This window comes from Pholcus phalangioides, unplaced genomic scaffold, assembly GCF_987345545.1.
Source record: "Pholcus phalangioides strain wild (caught in Gottingen) unplaced genomic scaffold, Ppha-v1.0 ptg000008l_1, whole genome shotgun sequence".
Taxonomy (NCBI): Eukaryota; Metazoa; Arthropoda; class Arachnida; order Araneae; family Pholcidae; genus Pholcus; species Pholcus phalangioides.
The window spans coordinates 33,831,611-33,849,790 of NW_028301601.1; the positions used below are offsets into that span (position 1 = coordinate 33,831,611).

The window sequence follows — 18,180 nt, forward strand, 5'->3', positions numbered from 1 at the left end:
GTGAAAATAGAATTTCTATAACTTTTAAAAAGCGTTGGCGTGTGAAAGCGATACCATGGCGTGTCACGAGATGGCCACCCCTGTTGAAATGCTAGTTCCAGATCACAACTTTTATGAAAAATAGGCCATGATAAGCTCTTTACGGATACGAAATATTAGCCATAACTTGTACCTGAGTTTTCTCTTTCATCCTACGTATTCGCCGACATTACCAATTCAGTCCCACAAGCGATCACCCGGAATACATCAATAGCCGAAATAAATATAAACTCAGAGATAAATTGCTGTTTATCGTCAAGTAATTTACCGTTGCGTGTGAAACTCCAAACCAGTATAGACAGTAATTTCCTTCTGAATCTCATAATGAGAAGTAACTGAACCAGTTACTTGTTAACTGCTCAGCATTTACCATTGTAATATCCCGGTATTGAGTCAAGGAAAGCGTTAAATAGCTTGAAAAAAAAAATGGAGAAAGGAGTTTTTCCAGAAGAAAAGAGGATAAGCGAGAAACAAAGACGAAAGAAATCCTCCTTAAGAAGGAAACAATACCCCTCCCTTTCTGTGTGCAAACGGCTTTTTGAAGAAGAAGGTAAGTTTCTTCAAGGAGGCGACATGCTGTCAGATAACAAGGGTTTTAATCTTGATTAAGACAAGAGTGGGAACCTTTTTATTTTTTTGTTCCTCCTTTCTTACGTATCAGAAGTTCTCTACCCATAGCAGGTACTTCAAAGAAGTGGGAGAACAATATACTTTTTTTTTCCCAGATCTAAACTGGATAAGAAGAGAGAGGGAAAAAAAGAATGGCCAAGAGAGTTATAGTGACTTTAATAGCGCCTAGGCACTACATCTAACAGTTTTCGAGAAACTTCAAATAGCTTTTAGGAGAAATTAGAATTCCATGAATTCATTATCATTTCAAAGTTCGAAATTATACCTAGGAAGAGAAAAAACGTATAGAGGAAACATTTATTTGGAAATACTGGACTTAAAGCTCTTGGAATCAGCTCTCACACTAAACAACTAAAACTTTTATCCTTCATTAGGCGTTCTAACTTGGACATTCCTTTAAAAACTACAGTATTTAATTTTTTCGCATTAGATTTATTTTCTTTATAAATACGAAAATATCGTACTGTTCAACACTGAATTGTTCGAATTTCTATAGAAATTAAAACTCAATATATTAACAATTCCTTTCTCATACAGACGGATGCACATTGCACCCCGACTGAGGACCAACATGGCTGATGTATCTACTCCCCTCCAAGAGGGGCCTTAATCGGACTTGGTATGACATCTTCGGTACAGACGGAAGCGGTCTTCTCTTTGGTTTACTAAGTCTTTGTGCTGAATGAACGCCAGAACTTTGCCTTCGAACCTATAACGTTTCTGAGATCTCTTCCAGCCAGATTTGTGTCTAGGTCCTGTGCTGAGACCGAAACTTTAACTCGATAAACCAGATGAATACTTTGACTAATATCAATTTGGCGCATTTCATACTAGTGCTATACTACAAACGATGCAACCTGCAACTTGACACGGATTTGTTAAAAACAATAAATTCAGCTTTTTTAACAGATCCACGTTTGCATGCTGCATCGCTTGCGGTATCGTGAAAGTATGCACCCTGCCTAAATCTAACTATCTCTAACGTAAAGGGTATCTGTTGGAAAAGTAGCAAAGCTCAGAATGACTCCCACTAAGGAAGATACATTGCCACCACAAAGCATGTCACCCATATCATCTCCGTCGATCATTCCTCCATCCCAACAAGCCCTATAAAAACACTAGCATATGAAAGGGAAAAAACAATTAAACAGCTATATGGTCAACAGGAAAAACGCCGGGTGCGGTAGCTCAGCTCGATGAGATACTCGCGTAAAGTACCAGAGGGTGTTTACAGGTGTGCGAGTTCGATATCCAGATCGTCCTTATCAAAAACTTTCCTGACACGGGGGTACAACAGAAGCGAAGTCATGGCCTCAGAAAAAAGATAGCTACCGTAGGGAGTTCCATACCGAGGGGTTAGCTGAGTATAAAAAAAAAGGCTGTCGTTCCGAATTGGCAATAAATTGTAGGTCCCGGTCTAATCAGTCCTCTTGTGCATGTGCAGAAAATGAACGAGGTGCGACAAAAATGATCAGAATAACCAATCAAAGAACGCCCCAGTCTCAGAATATATTAGACTGAGAAGGGAATTGAGATAAAAGAATGTTTATATGGGAACTACAGAGCATCACTCTGCTCGAAATTGCCTTCTTATTAGATTCAAAATATTTTCAGTTCTGACACGAAACGATTCGTTATGATCTTTTTGGCTGTCAAGACATACGGGTAGCTGAAAATATCTCAGTACTTTCAGTTTCCTGTACAGCTGGAAAGATCTGTACAACTCCAGATGAGATCTCGGCTCATCCAGGACCCTGTACAGCTAATGATATATCAGCAATTTCAGATCCTGTACAGCTAATGATATATCAGCAATTTCAGATCCTGTACAGCTAATGATATATCAGCAATTTCAGATCCTGTACAGCTAATGATATATCAGCAATTTCAGATCCTGTACAGCATAGGAGAACTCAGCAATTCCATATTCCATAATCAGATAAATCATCATACCATCTCGAATTGTGAAACGAATTTAGACCTTCACCCTTCCACCTCTCTCTCTCTCTATGACAATAACACTATTCTTCCACTGAACGGAGGGAAGTGCGATTGGCCTATATCCAGATCCTATACAGCCTAAGAAACCTCAGCAACTACTCGCACAGCTAAATAAATCACATTAACTCCAGTTGCTTACACATCTAAAGATGTTCTCATAAATTTCAATTCCCTCTACAGCTAAAGAGATCAGAGCGACCACACTCTCGTGACGTCTAGAGATGCAACCACAAATATGGGTGAACCGTCTGGAAGTTCGACTAGACTATATAAAGTTCCACTTTTTAGCGAAGAACTATGTATAGTAGTGTCGATTCTATTTCTGAAAGGGCCATCATCATCGATCTTTAAATTCCCATCGTCAATGAAGAGATCGAGCCAATTTATGATGTTGTATTTGTTACATTATGAAGGACTTTGGCTTGTTTGATGACCGAACTCACGGGACTCTGCTCCACTTTTGCGTACATTCAAGGCGATTTAAGTGCATTATTGATTCCGATCAGTATACTACTGACCAATTTTCAACTGATATGGCTCTCTGATATAAACATATATTCACAAATTTCAATTCATGTCATTTAATAGCTTACCGTGTACTTATCTCGGAACAGATTCAAGGAATCTCTTCATTAGTAAAATGATACCTACTCCTCCCGCGAATCTGTTTCCAGGAAAGCCATCAACTCTTGTTGAATCGGCCCATTAGCGAGATATGGTAACGTCTGGGAACAAGTCTGCCAATAAATTAATTAGGGGTTTCTTTCGCGTAGCAGTATATCGACAGATATTCTGTGTGCGTATATACGATACTGGGCTAATTTAATTATAAAAGCACGTATTCCGTTCAATTTAAGAAAATACATCTCTTCGAAACGTATATTGAATGTACATTAATTAGCATGAGAGACCGGAATTCTTTTGGAAAATATTGAAGTTTTATATTGGAAATGAGCTACATTTATAAGATCATTGGACTAATGGGGGCGTGTTTGTTTTTGCTTTCTTTTCCACAAAGAAACATTTAACGTCAATTTTGCTGTTGGTATTAGGAATTTCGTAATTTGCGAATTATAGTGTGTATTGGAATTTCCTTGATGAAGTAATTAAGAGTTCCAACATGAACAAGAAGTTTTTACTCCTTGTTCACGAAATTTCTCCTATCTCGTTACTTCATGCATTATGTACTTCTTTGAGAAAATATTTTTAAGAGAGATAGCCGTTTATTATTCTTCTGAAAGCAGTCTATGCAATTGTAAATATGCCGCTCGGGTCACTCAAGTGATCTGTAAATATGCCAGGTGTCTGTTAATTGATTTTTAAATGTGCCGCGGACTTCTGGATTGATGTGGAACTGCACCGAAGGTCACTCAGTGATGCGGAAATGCACCGCGGGCCACTTAGTAAGGGGTCATATAAGTATTACATCAGCATAGAGGGGGTTTCGGATTTGCGTACTTTTGATGACAAGATGGGGAGCGGGTGTTTGAAGGTTGATTACGTCATCAACCACCTCTTTTTGAAGATATGAAATATTCTAAGCTGCTGACGAAATTTTGCTGACAGGGGAAGGGGGGGGGGTGAGTGTTTTGCTGTCTTTTGCTGACAGGGGGGGGGGGTCAAAAATGGCTGAAAAACGTAACACTTGAATGGCCCATAATATGTAAATGTGCCGCAAAAATGTGCTACACATATAAGACTATTGGTCCAATGGAGACGTCTTTGTTATGGCTTTTCTCTGACCGAGCAGCATTTAACGTCAATTTTACTGTTGATGTAGAAATTTAGCAATTTTCGTATTCCAGTGTATATTGGAATTCTTTTGATGAAGTAATTAAGTATTTCCACATGAATAAGAAGTTTGCACTTCTTGTTCTCAGAGTTACTTCAATGTCTTTACTTCATGCATTATGCTTGTGCTTGATTAAAAATATATATATATATATATTTTTATTGTTCTGTGGAATCCGCGTGCAAGCTATATTACCTAATACTAATATCAGTCATTACATGAGTCAGATGCGAACATGCTTCGATACGTTATTCAGCAATTAAAATTTTATGTACAGGGTTTGCACAAATGAATAACACGAATTAAAAATTTATATTTTCATAACTAATGCACGTAATATAATGTGTGATAGGCCTACATAAAAACAAAGAAAAGGATTGAATTTTTTTTTCAACATCGCGCAATAGATAGCAGCACTTCCATAGCGTTCCGTATTGCAGGAACTGAAATTGACACACAAAAAAAAACACACATTTTTAAATTTTCTTTTTTTTGCAAACCTTTAAACGCACGCTGCACTGAATTAGCTGAAACAATCCTTGCGCGCGCACACATCATGCAGCGCGAGAGATCATACGGATCTCTTGGGTATACGTGAGGAGGGAAAAACCCCCTTACAAAACGTGAAAACCGAAACTGGTGAGGCATTTCGAAATATATTGAAGGTGATTTTGTGGGCAAATATAAAAAAAATATTGTGTATGAAATATATACAGCAGTTATTAAGAACCAACTCAAAGAAATATCGCTATAGAGGGATTTGTCGTAGTAAGGAGAATCGTTGTAGGAAAATTTATCGTTGTAACGGGTATCGTTTTAGCGAGGTTCCACTGTATTTATTTATCACTTGAGAATTTGAAAAATGTTTGTTGAACTTCCGGATGTACTCAACCATAGAGAACATTTTCGAAATGCACTCTTGGAGATGTGAAGCTGGATGTTTCCGGTCCGCCAATGTGTATTTTTGTAAAAATTGCATAGTGCTGCCCCTATTTATTTATTTTTTTAATTTTATTCAATTTTTTTATATTATTTTGTTTCACCTGGATTATGTAATAAATATATCAATTTATAATTAAGGTAAAGCATTAATTTGATGGAGTTAAACAATTATTTGCCCCTGTTGGACTAGTTATTCAAATGATTTCCAGTTCGGTCCTGGGATATCTGAAGTTTTTATTCAATTAACTGGACTTTGAGCAACAATTTACTGAATAAGATATTTTGTCGATGGAATAATGGGGTTTTTTACCGCTACGTCCCTTTAACCCTAGAATACTAACTCTACGTCTCAGAGAGGTCTCAGAGACGTAGAGGTATAGGCAGTAAACATGGAGTTTTGATCAGCTTCCAGTTAGTATCCTAGGGTTAAAGAAATCTTGGAATGTATTTGAAAACTAACACACTTTCGTCCAAGACCGCTGGTAATATAAGTTTTTAAAGAATAACTTATAATGTATAATATTGTATACCACTTTGCGAGTTACTGTCATATCTAGAGGCTTTGAATAACACTGATGCATGCAAACTCTCATTCTCAAATGTAACATTTACTTCCATTAGTGTTATTATCTGTGATTGGTAGTTGCACTGATTTCTATAACACTGTATGCAGTGCTGCTGTCTCTACTTTTTAACACTAGAACAACGGTAAATTTAGGAGAACAATCAACAAAAAATTATGTTTCTTTATCGAAACTTTTTGAAGCAGTATTTATGTATTCCTTCTCTTTGACTTACTTTTGCATTGAACGCTTGTTGATGTCCCAATTTTCTTGGAATTTTGTAGAAAATGGCTAGTTATATGACAAAAACTAATCCAGTGTTCTGGTAATTAAAAAAAAAAATGGTTTGACTAACACATTTTGAGTTTCCTTGTAATCCGTGGCTTCATTTTCACTTCGCAGTCCACTGAAAAAGGTTGAAGTGGAATATGCTTGAGAAGCTTGTGGAGGAATTGCATATGCGAAATGAAAAAAAAACTTGAATCCCGAACAACGTAAAAAACTTACGTAAGCCAGCCATTCGATGCCGATCACGTTGCGCATTGAGGGCACTAATTTTGGCGAAAATATCAACGACACTCTTTAGTAGAAGACTAAAATAGTATAATTTCTGACAGAAATTTTCTTTGTCCGCGATTTCACTTTTGTGTGTGCATCAATCTTGGCCCTCAATACCAATTTTCTCTGCTTATATACTGTAGAATTAATATTTTTTGCATAGTCGAAAGTACAATATGTAAAATAACGGCTAACGCCATACAGCAAGGCGCCTAGGCTGGAACCTTGATGGATCCCTGGTCGCCCTCTATATTGGATTAAGAGTGTGAAGAAAGAAAAATTGACAAGAGTCGTCTCGGCTTCTGAACTAAAGCCCTATCGGGTAATGTGTGCCCCTGTGGAACCAAACTTTCGTCCACGGATACAATGTTTAAGTTCCCTTCTGATTGTAATAATTTCAAAAACTTTTTTCTCTTTTAATCGAATATTCAACTTCATACGACGACTGTAAATTTATATCAACGACTATATACTTGATGCCGACGAATCCCGTTATAACGAATTCTAAGAGACCGTACAAATCACTTCGTTATAATGAAATTTCGTTACAAAAAATTCCAGGATATTTAAAAATGTTCCTATGTAAACTTATCTGGGTGATTACAAAAGTGTTCGTTAAAATGAAATTTTCGATACAACGGTATGCGACTGTATATATATTTCTTAAACAGAATATTTGCAAATTAAAGCGAAAATACGATTCCAATTAAGAGTCATAATAAGCCTAGAGTTAGAGATGAGCAATGGCCTTGAAATGTCTAAGCTATCTTCAAGACATTTAATTATTTTATTCTATTTTTATTCTCTGCTAAGCTCATGTATGAAGCTAATGGTATGGATGCAATAATATATTGAATAAAATAGAAAAATAAAAATATATATGTACAGTCGAGCAACAAAATATAATGGCCCTCTTCATCGCTGGGTTCACCGTTGAAAACGGACGTTGCATAGGGAGGGTCGTTATATCGAAAGTAAAACATATATGATAGTCGTTCTGTAAAACATTTGGGACTTATCCTACAGGTCGTTGCAATGGAATGGTCGATATATCGTGGGGTCGTTATGACCAGCGTGAGTGTTTATATAAAGCAAGAATTCAACGCAAAAATGAGTGGCTGCAAATAATATTGAAATATTGAGAGTCTAATAATAATATTATAATATTTAAAATAATCTAAATATATTTAATATTATATATAAAATATTAAAATATTGAGATCTCAAAAAACTAGAATCAATTCTGCAAAACCAATACCACTTTTAAAATCAGCAACCCTAATAGAGTCGAATGTCATTATAACGAACTGCAAGATATCGTAGATATCCGTTCGTCATAACGAAATTTCGTTGTAAAGGAATTCCACGTTTTTGCATTATGTAAATTTATCTGGCGGATTGGAAAAAGTATTCGTTAAAACGAGAGATTTCTCCTATGACGGTATTCGTTAAAACGAGAGATTTCTCCTATGACGGTATTCGTTAAAACGTAATTCGACTGTATACCCAAGTTCACGTTAACTTCCTTAGGAGCATGGAAAAAATTGTAGAGTTTCACTTATCACTCTCATTATGATAAATAGTACCAACTAATAAATAATTACGACAAATAAAAGTGTCGTTATATTCGGGGGAAGGTCTTTGTATTTTCGTTGACGTTATAAGCACACGTTTCATTAGCATTATTCCCTAAAGGAATCAGCCGGCCGACGTAACCGAGTCCAACTACATATTCCCGTCGTTAGTGGAAATAATATTTTGTTGCAATCTCTAATTATGAGATCCCATGATTTCCCCCCAATACACAATCGAATGAAAAGTAAAAATAAAAACAGCACGCGTTGGCTCTTGTAATAAAAAAAAAACCATCATCCTCCATGCCATGCCAGGACTGAATCTGCAGGAAATGGACCGACCCATCCCCGAGCGAGTGAGAGCTGCGTGGCGCTGCGAGCGTTCCCTCAGCCCGCCGTAAAGGGAGCACGAACAGTCTACTACATACACACTTTTGCCGCAGTGTGTGCCCCTTTGAAAAACCCACGACTACTGACACGGTCAGCGGAGCGGTTCATCCTCTGTTCTGGATACCATTTATACATATATATACACACACACACAGACCATATATAGATTTATACATATTCATCTGTACATTTTCTCCCATGGACTGATCTCCGTTGCTCTCTGTGAAACTCTCTGTCTCTCTCTACTCGATGCTGTTCCTTGTTATACTCTGTTCAAGAATTTCTTATTGAAGACTTTATTATTGTTGTTTTTCTCTTTTTTCCGGGTGAAGGAAAGAATAACAGGCTAAAATAAAAAGGGACCCTTCGATTAGTTGTTCGGTTCCGTTTTGCCTAGAACGGAGGTTATGAAACCCGTGGACCGCACGGGTCCGCGGTCTTTCTTCGCTGGAAAGACTTCAGTGCGAGATCCTGGAATGGGCAGGGCAAAGTTTTCGTGGACTCACCTTAAATGTTTCTTCATTGTGTGCTTAATGATTTTCTACAAAGGTAAGGAATATTTATATCTTATATCATTATGGATATTTCCTTGTTATAACAATTATTTGTGGTGATATTGTGGATTTTTCGAATTTTGTTGATAATAAGACGCAAATGTGAATTCATTTCTTGACACACCGATCCTTAAATTTCCGAAATTATTCCGAAGCCATAGAGATTATAGGGTTATCATTTACTTTTAAAAATAATCAGTTTGTCATTGGTGTAATTTTTACGTTGAACTATCATCATAGGGCTTGAGTTTTGATTCATATAAAATGTAAAATACGTTATATATTAGCCTATTATGATTCACCGTCATGAAAACCTATTGGAATTATTTCCCAAAAACATGAAAAATTTTGTGTTAGTAACATATTTCTGATTGAAAAATTATATCATCACAGCAATTCAATTAAATAACACCTAAAATGGTTAATTGAAGACAACATATAAAATTTCTTATGATTTTATTGATATCTATAAACGGATAAAATAATTTTTAATAAAGTTGAATTCCTTCGATTTAGTGCAATACAATAAATCTCTGAACTCGTAAAATTTCGGCAGCTCTCAAAATTCTTGAAATATGATACAAAAAACTCTCTTCAGATTTAGAAACAAGGATCGCACTTATATAGTTGTATTCTGTACTAAAATGACATTAAAAAATATGTTTTAAAATACAAATAAAATTTAGGAAAGGAATTTGTTGACCACTTATTTGTCATGTATATTTAAATATACATGGTAACATAGATGGGTTAATGATAAGACGCAAACATGAATTAATTTCTTGACTTGCTCATTCTTTGATTCTCAAATTTATAACTGAAGTCATAGGTTATTACTTTAGATTTATGTTTTAAATAACAAATATAATCAATGGGTCAGTGGTGCAATTTTTACGTTGACCATCATGATAGGACTTAGTTTTGGTTCAGATAAAATTTAAAATATACCGTACACAAATGAATCCTCACTACAACGATCTTCCATATAACCACGAATCCCACTACAACGCAATTTTTTTTCAAATATTGTTAGATGTCATTACTAAGTCATTTTCATGAGGTTGACCTTTAGTTTTATCGTCAGTGGGGTAATTTAAACGATGAATATGCAGGATGTGGCTTCAGTTTTTTATATACCAAGGGAAATATCACATGCAAAACATGCAAACTTCACTCCATAAAAACGTATTGATGATTTTAAATAAATAAATATATAAATAAATAAATAAATGAATATATATAGCAGAGTTTCTTATATTGTGGTTTCACTTCATAGTAATTTATTATTAGACAATGGTGGCGATTCCAACAAATGATGAATGAAACCCCAGAGTTCTGCGAAGAACTTTTAGGGTTACTATCACGGTGTCAAAGTGCTGTAAAATATTTCAATAAATATTGTATATCTGTAATGAAAAAAATATTTTCTCACTACTTATTATCTATTATGTAGACAATACTCTCGTAAGCATCAAGGACTTGAAAAAAAATGAAATAATGGGAACCTCTGTATTTATTAGAATTTTTTTAGAGAAACCAGACACAATAATTTCCTCATCATATTATTTTACTAATAAAATTTTTAATCCACAACATTACCAGATTATTATAGGATATACCCGTGTATGAATCATTAGCATCGTCCGAACACCGTAAATATTCTGATGAAATTACTTGAAGGTAAAAACATCTTCACCTTCCTGTTTCACTTTATACGGAGAAACCTGCTTCGCTTTCGATCACGATTATTAATTTATGATTAGACAATGTTTGTGATTCCAACTCGTGATCAATGAAACCCCAGCGTTCTGCGAGGAGCTTTTTACGGTAACAACGGTTTAAAAACTTGTAAAATATTTTATCAAATCAACCAATACTGGAAAAAACATTCATTACTTTTTGGGATCTCTGTAACAGTCTGTTAATCATCAAGGGTCCCAAACAAACTGAAGCAATAGGAATCTCTGCACCCATTAGAGATTTTCTAGAGGATCTCTAGAAACAGTAGTTTTGTACGTAATAATTTCCTAATGAAAGTGGTTGACAAAAATATAACTTGATTATCAATCCCTTGGATAAATCATTTATATTAGAATATTTGTGATAATGCGAATATTTTGTCTTTTCTTAATGATAGAATAAGACAACCATAAGTATTCTTTATGGGCATTGTATAATATTTTATCATGTGTATATATTGTTTGTAATTTGTGTTAATTGCATTTTTAATTGGGTTGCTGTATTTTTGAAACATATGACAACCATATTTTTATGGGCATCTTTTTATCAGCCACCTCGTTGGGCATTTTGCCTGTTGTGGCGTTGTAGTTGTATTTGTATTTGTATTTGTATTTGTATTTGTATTTGTATAATGATAAGATGCGAATTTGAATTAATTTCTCGACTCAGTTATCCTTCAATTTATGAAGATATAACCGAAGTCATACGTTATGAAGTAGACAATTTGTTTTAAAAGTCATCAGTGGGTCAGTAGCACAATTTGTACGTTGGTTATGATGATATTACATTTCTCTCGTACAGCAAATAGAAAAATATTTATCACTATAAATTTATAAAAACAGCTTGCCTGATGGAAGATTACTTCTTCTTCCCTTTCTACTTCATAGTAAACAGCAAGTTTGCCCTACTCAGATTAAATCAGACAATAATTTTCGTTAATAATGAAAAATGATTCCATTAACAATTGCACATATTGCTACCTTTCGGTATTTTTTATTCTAATCCCAGATCCACTAATAAAATCTTTCTTCAGGTCTTGTTGATATAGTTCAATCACTTTCAATTTCTGACAACGTACTCAATATATCTGTTCATCTTGGCGTACATTTGTCTACTCACGCTCAAATTGGACTGAGTTCCATATTTTTATTGCTATTATTTTTTCCTTTATTGCTTTTTCCCCGCTTCATATGTATGTTACACATTATTATTTTGCACGCATTGCCATTTACTATTTATACGACTTTATTTTTAGTTTAATTACTATGTTTAATATCGTATGCATTAATCAATTTCTTGACAATGGAATCCTTGGATGAGTTATATTCCGAATATAACTGAAGTCATGCGTTATGGGGTATACTTTCAGTTTACAAAAACATCACTGTGTCATAAGCTAACTTTTACTTCATGACGACTTCAGTTTTAGTTTACGTAGTATGTGTAATATCGTATTCATTGGGCAAGGTAGCCCAGGTCGATAAGATACTCGCCTAAAATACCAAAGATTGTTAAGAGATGTCACACGATTTCGATATCCGGTCAGTGCGTATCAGAAACTTTCCTGACCCAGGGGTACAGCAAAAACGGTGATATGATCACAAAAATGATTTCTACCGCAGGGAGTCCTACACCAACGGGTTAACTCACCAATCTCTCGGTGAGTATAAATGAAGGCTGCCGTTCGGAATTGGCTACAAATTTTAGGTCCTGGTCTAATTATCCCTCGTGTGCACAAAGTTATCAAATGACCATTTTATTGATATTTTATGATTCCGCAGTTGCCACGATTACAACTCAGTAAAACCCCAGGGTTCTATAAGATGTTTTGGGGAGCGGAACGGGCTCAAAGCAATTTTTTTATTACTGTCCCATTAAATACATCTACATTGGATACAGAAACTAACATTGAACAAACAAACATTGAGGATCTCTTAATTAGACATTTTCTAGAAAACACCAGACTCAATGGTTTTGTTGAAAATTTATTTTATAATGAAAATTCACATCAATTTATATATATAACCATTGGATAAATTATTTTTCTTGACTTAACATTGCGAATATTCTGATGAAATTGCTTGAAGGTAAAATCGCTTTCACCTTCTGATTTGACTTTATACGGAGAAACCTGCTTCACTTCGAGATAGATCTTGATAATTCTTCTTAAGAGCACGAGTCGTTTTACTATGCTTCTAATATTATATCATTAAATCACAATTATATCATAAAAATATATATATTTAAAGAATATAATTTAAATACCATTCTGAAAGTAAAATTGTGTATCTAAATTTAATTTTGATCGTGACACTTTATTTATATATTTATTTTTATTTATTCATTACTATGATACGTCATGATATTCATCACGATTTTTTAAACTGAAATTTAAATTGTTCGTAATTTTAAGAAAATTGCATTCAATTATCGTAAAAAATACTCTAATCAAAATACCCCCGTTGAATAAATACTATTTTTACGCTGTACGTATACGTATATACTATGTATATCATTGTTTATATAAATTTTATCACACACACAACGTCCATTGTCATTTAAAATTACTTGGGTGCTCTCCACTGCTAAAAATATTATTTATTTCTCATTTACTGGGGTGTTACATACTTTGACTAAATAAATTATCGTGAATTCATTGAGCATTAAGAGGGTTTGTGTCGCGCTATTTCACGTGAATCACGTTTATCAAACGGCAGGATTATTAACTGCTGATGAGATATAATTACATTTGCTATATGGATATCCGGTATAAACGTGTTGTATGCATATATTACGGAAGAGTTGTATATAATATGCGAGAAAAGTATTCAAAAGAATTGTTTTTAGCATGTAAAATTAGTGTTCGGAACTATTTCAAAATTTGATATATTTTTTATTGTTATCTTAGCCCAACCGCGATCACAACATTATTCTTAGGGGTCATATTTTGACTGAAAGCTGTGTTATCCTTGTATATATTGCCTGAAATATTTAGTTACATAATCATCTCTGTTTGGCGGTAGTACAGTTATTTCATTCACATCAGCGTGTTTACTTAATTTGCACTCTGGCCAGATTTTACGTCAATTAACGTGCGATCGATAAATCTATGATTGTATTTGTTTTTATTGAACATTAAAAATGGATACCCGATGATAAAACATCAAAACTTCCAGCTGCAGTTTAATAATGCCATACATATACTAGTTGCTCCATGATTAAAAATTTAAGTGGAATGACAACATATCTCGTCTCCATAAATGCCTCTTAATTTAGCATTGACAAGCCCATGTAAAATGCCTTTTTTAATGAATAATTCTTTCTTCCGATATGTAGCAGATGTAAAGTTAAGGGAATGACTATTGACAAATCAGCTTTACAAAATGTCTGGGTTTGTCATTGCTAAGACAAAAGGCTTCTAACGAGACCAGATATTTAGTTTTTGCCGGGGAGAGGGGCTATAAGAAATGAATTCCATGCCATCACGTAATACTGTACCTAAGATTGTCCCGGGTTTCTTCCGCTATGTTATGAAAAAAATCGTTCTATACAAGCCATTTCTTCTTGAATTCGGCATGTTGCATGTTCATTTACGCTCCTATCAAATCTCACATGAAAACAAGAAATGAATAATCTATCAGACACGTTCACCACACTCTACACCTTTTCTTCGAATTAACTTCCCTTTACTTTGGCCACGTGACATACACGTCATAGACATTGCTCGTACGCTAATATTGCAAAACTTTTGATTGATGTCGATGATGATTGTAGAAAAATGTGGGACTGAAAAAAAGACTATTTTATTCATCACTATTACCTTGACATAAAACTTTATTAAGCACTAATAATCAATTTAATAATGTATTAATTTATTTTGTAAACTGCGTTACCAACAAAATAGAAGCTGTATGTTTCGTTCCGAGATCTCACTAATTAATAAACATTATTCAAATATTGATTCATACTATAATGTAAGAAAATAGTTAGTTTCAAATACCACGGTATGAAACGAATACACAACATTAACAAATAAAATAATTTAGAGAGTAAATTGAAATGTAGATTTGCGTACGCGTATCTCCAATTGCGAATTACTCGACACAAATGACAACGAAAAATATTGGGGAAATTCTGAAAAAGATTAACATTGGAAGAAAAATTTTGAAATTGTTATTAGAAATGATTTATTTTGAAATAAATTACTGAAACAGCAAATTTAGTAGGGCAGTTGATACTTTTATCTGATCATTCTATTTAACTACGTTCGGATTATTATTCTTTGCGCAAACCGCATTAAGAATTCAAGATTAAACAGTCACTTTATTAATATATAGTATTGTATCAATGTTCTCTCACAAATGAGAAAAATATTTTAGAAATTCGTTTCAATATTATCCGATGTATCAATATATTGTTTGCATCATTATACAAGTAGTGTACAACAATTATAATTGCTTCAAACAAGATATTTTGAAACGTAAACGGTGATAAATATAGAAAAGTTTATTGGCTAGTAGAAAACTAAAATCATTACTACATAAAATTATATTTTTATGAAAACAAGCTGTTTTCTGTGATGAAAGCATATTTTTAAAACAACCCAGTTATTAATTTGCATTGAATAAATAAGTCCTAATTATATGTACATAAATCGTAATTTTTCGGTATAGTTCAATTTAAAAATTTTGTGCTGAAAATGAACGTTTCATTTGCTTTAAAATTTAGTTCCGTTGTTTGACGTAAAACGTATAGTGTGTTCTTATCTTATAGATGCACGTATTTATTTGATTTTGAAGGTCCCGTATAATCAATACAGTAATTAACGCTCTCCTGATGTTTCTGTTGTTTACGATTTGGATTCGATTGACACGTTTCACTCACACATTCATTGTACTGCATTTAAGCCCGATTTTCTACGGTGTGTGCAGCGTGAAATCGCCGATTGGTTAAAAACCTGAACTTCACGTTTTTTAACCAATCAGCGTTTTCACGCTGGACACGGTGCAGGTAACCTGCTCCTAGGAAAACCCGGTTTCAGCGTTTTGTTGATATACGCAGTCGATTATTACAATTGATTTAAGATTGATTTCCTCGTGCTCCTTTCAATATGCAATCCACGTGTTTCGTAAAGTCGAGATAACTTTGCGTTTCATTGGTTCATCCAATCTCTCGTGATATTTTCTCCTTCCGTGAATCTTCTTTTCCAAAGAGAAAAAAAAATCAAGTTGGGCAATGTACTGCACTCCACATCAGCCATCTTGTTGCTCGCGAGCACCATGGTGCTCACCGAAGCATCAAGAGCGCCCAATGTTCATGCTCACTTTCGTGCTCGGGAGCAACTCATCAACCCTTCAATTAAACACCCTGTAAAAATTGCATTCAAAGCGAATTATGCGGATATCAGGCATACATATATCAAAAGTTGTCGCAAGGGTGCTCTTCGTTTGATGATTGGTATATGGGCACGGCAGTGCTCGCAGCTCTAGAAAGGTTGGAGACGCCCTCCCCACTTTTGCTCTACGTTTTACCTTCCTTTAGCAATACGTGTATTTTGTGAGAAATGAGCGCACGCGTGTACCCAAGTCTGTGTGCCCGTGCAAAGCTAGTACTTCCATCTATGTTTCAAAATAGTGAGTATAATTATTACGATACATGTCACAAATCAGGAGATTATGCTTCAGTCTAGGATGATGATTTCGATCGATAATGTTGGTAAGGTTTGTGGATATATATTAAGAAAATAGCATTACAACATCTACAAATCAATTTTTTTTCCATCTTTTGCACACACATTACTTACTTTAATTTTTAAATTATGGGTGCATGTGTGGTGTAGCAGTAGTAGATAGGGCCTCCAAAAAATGGCTCGGGGATCCATGATGTTCTTAAGTCAGCTACCTCGTTGGGCAATTTGCCTGTTGTGGCGTTGTATTTGTATTTGTATATTTTTTGTATTTGTATTTGTATTACCAATGGGTAATGTAGCCTGGCCTGTTAAAGTTTTTTTATGGCATGACGTTAATTCAGGATTACCGTGTTTCAGTGATTTACGCAGCCTTCATAATTATTTCATTCATAACATCACAGTGTTTTATCACCAAGGAAGTCTTTGTGTGTTTTGCTCATGAACTATCCAGAGTGAAATTCGATTTGAAGAGAAATACATAAGACACCATGAAGTGTATTTAGATTTTTTCACTTGAAACAAAAATAAAAATGCATTCACTATCATTAGAAGTGATAGATATGAATACACGATCAATATTGTTTACATCTCATACTAGTGGAAATTCTAAAGTTAACTGTGCATTTCTGTAGAGATTGTAATGATATTTCTCTTATACAGATAGTTGTTGATATTCTCTTCATCCAAGAAATATGCGCATTATACACATTAATAACTCGTATACAGTAATTCACATTGTGTATTCGTAGATTGAATTCTACAACCTCCCACTAGACAAATCTCAGAGAGAATCCTAAAACCATTCTCACGCAATTGGTTCATACGATAAGGATTTCCTTATTGATTTTTCTCTGACCCAGTGCTCCGCCGACAAGCTTCAGCGGATTTTACGATTTCAAACTTCAAAGCGGAATAGATTCATATGTCTGTCCATGATATCAAAAAATTACTCAAAAATGTATGTCTCTCGATTTTGTGTGTTTGGTGCTCTATTACTGTTTTTTTTCATGCTTGCTATCACCTAAAATTTGCAAATTTGTATCGCTTCTTATGTTATCTGTTTGTGCATCAAACACTGAGCGTCCATTTTCTTACGTTTACCGGACGTCCTGATTTTGGATGTAATTCTGAGTGAAATGCATTTTCGGAATTTCTTCTTCTTGACTTCTTTTTCAAGATTTCCTACTTACCATTTTTTTTCCCTGTATCTTGGGAGAAAAATGTCCGGCGAAACGGTGATCTCTTCATTATTCGGTATTTACATGTTTTTCCCTGCACATATTTATTCACTTTCAACATTCGTCATTCAAATTCACGGATAACAAGAACTCAAGTTGTCCGCCAAGACGAACATATGTCTTTTTTGCCACTGCGCCATTATTATATTCTGGTACGAAGAAGACAGTCCAAAAACAGCTCTGGAAGAAGAAATCCACAATGTCCATGTTGATAAATGTCGTCGTACGTTCAGCATTACCGCGCACAGGGAGGGGCGTTAGTGAGGGCAGTCTTAACAGCATCGTGAAACCAAGTGCAAAGTAATATTCCGGCATTCATTCCACCTGGCTGGAAATACCAACATGCCACTTTACATACTTTTTCACGACCATTTTAATATTATCAAGTTCTCCTATGCGGCGTGATGGTAAACTGCTCGTCTAGCACCATGATGGTTGCCATCAATACCCAGGCTCGAACCGGGGAAAGA

The 18,180-nt window shown here is 34.8% G+C and overlaps 1 protein-coding gene across 1 annotated transcript in view; it reads left to right on the forward strand.

Moving 5' to 3' along the window:
* The first annotated feature begins 8,488 nt into the window (after window positions 1–8,488).
* Window positions 8,489–18,180, forward strand: part of LOC149084199 (uncharacterized) — a 134,407-nt gene continuing 124,715 nt past the window's right edge. The window contains exon 1 of the mRNA XM_089234541.1: window positions 8,489–9,038. Within this exon, the coding sequence (XP_089090667.1) occupies window positions 8,897–9,038 (142 nt within the window). The 5' untranslated portion in view covers window positions 8,489–8,896. The remainder of the gene's footprint in view (window positions 9,039–18,180) is intronic.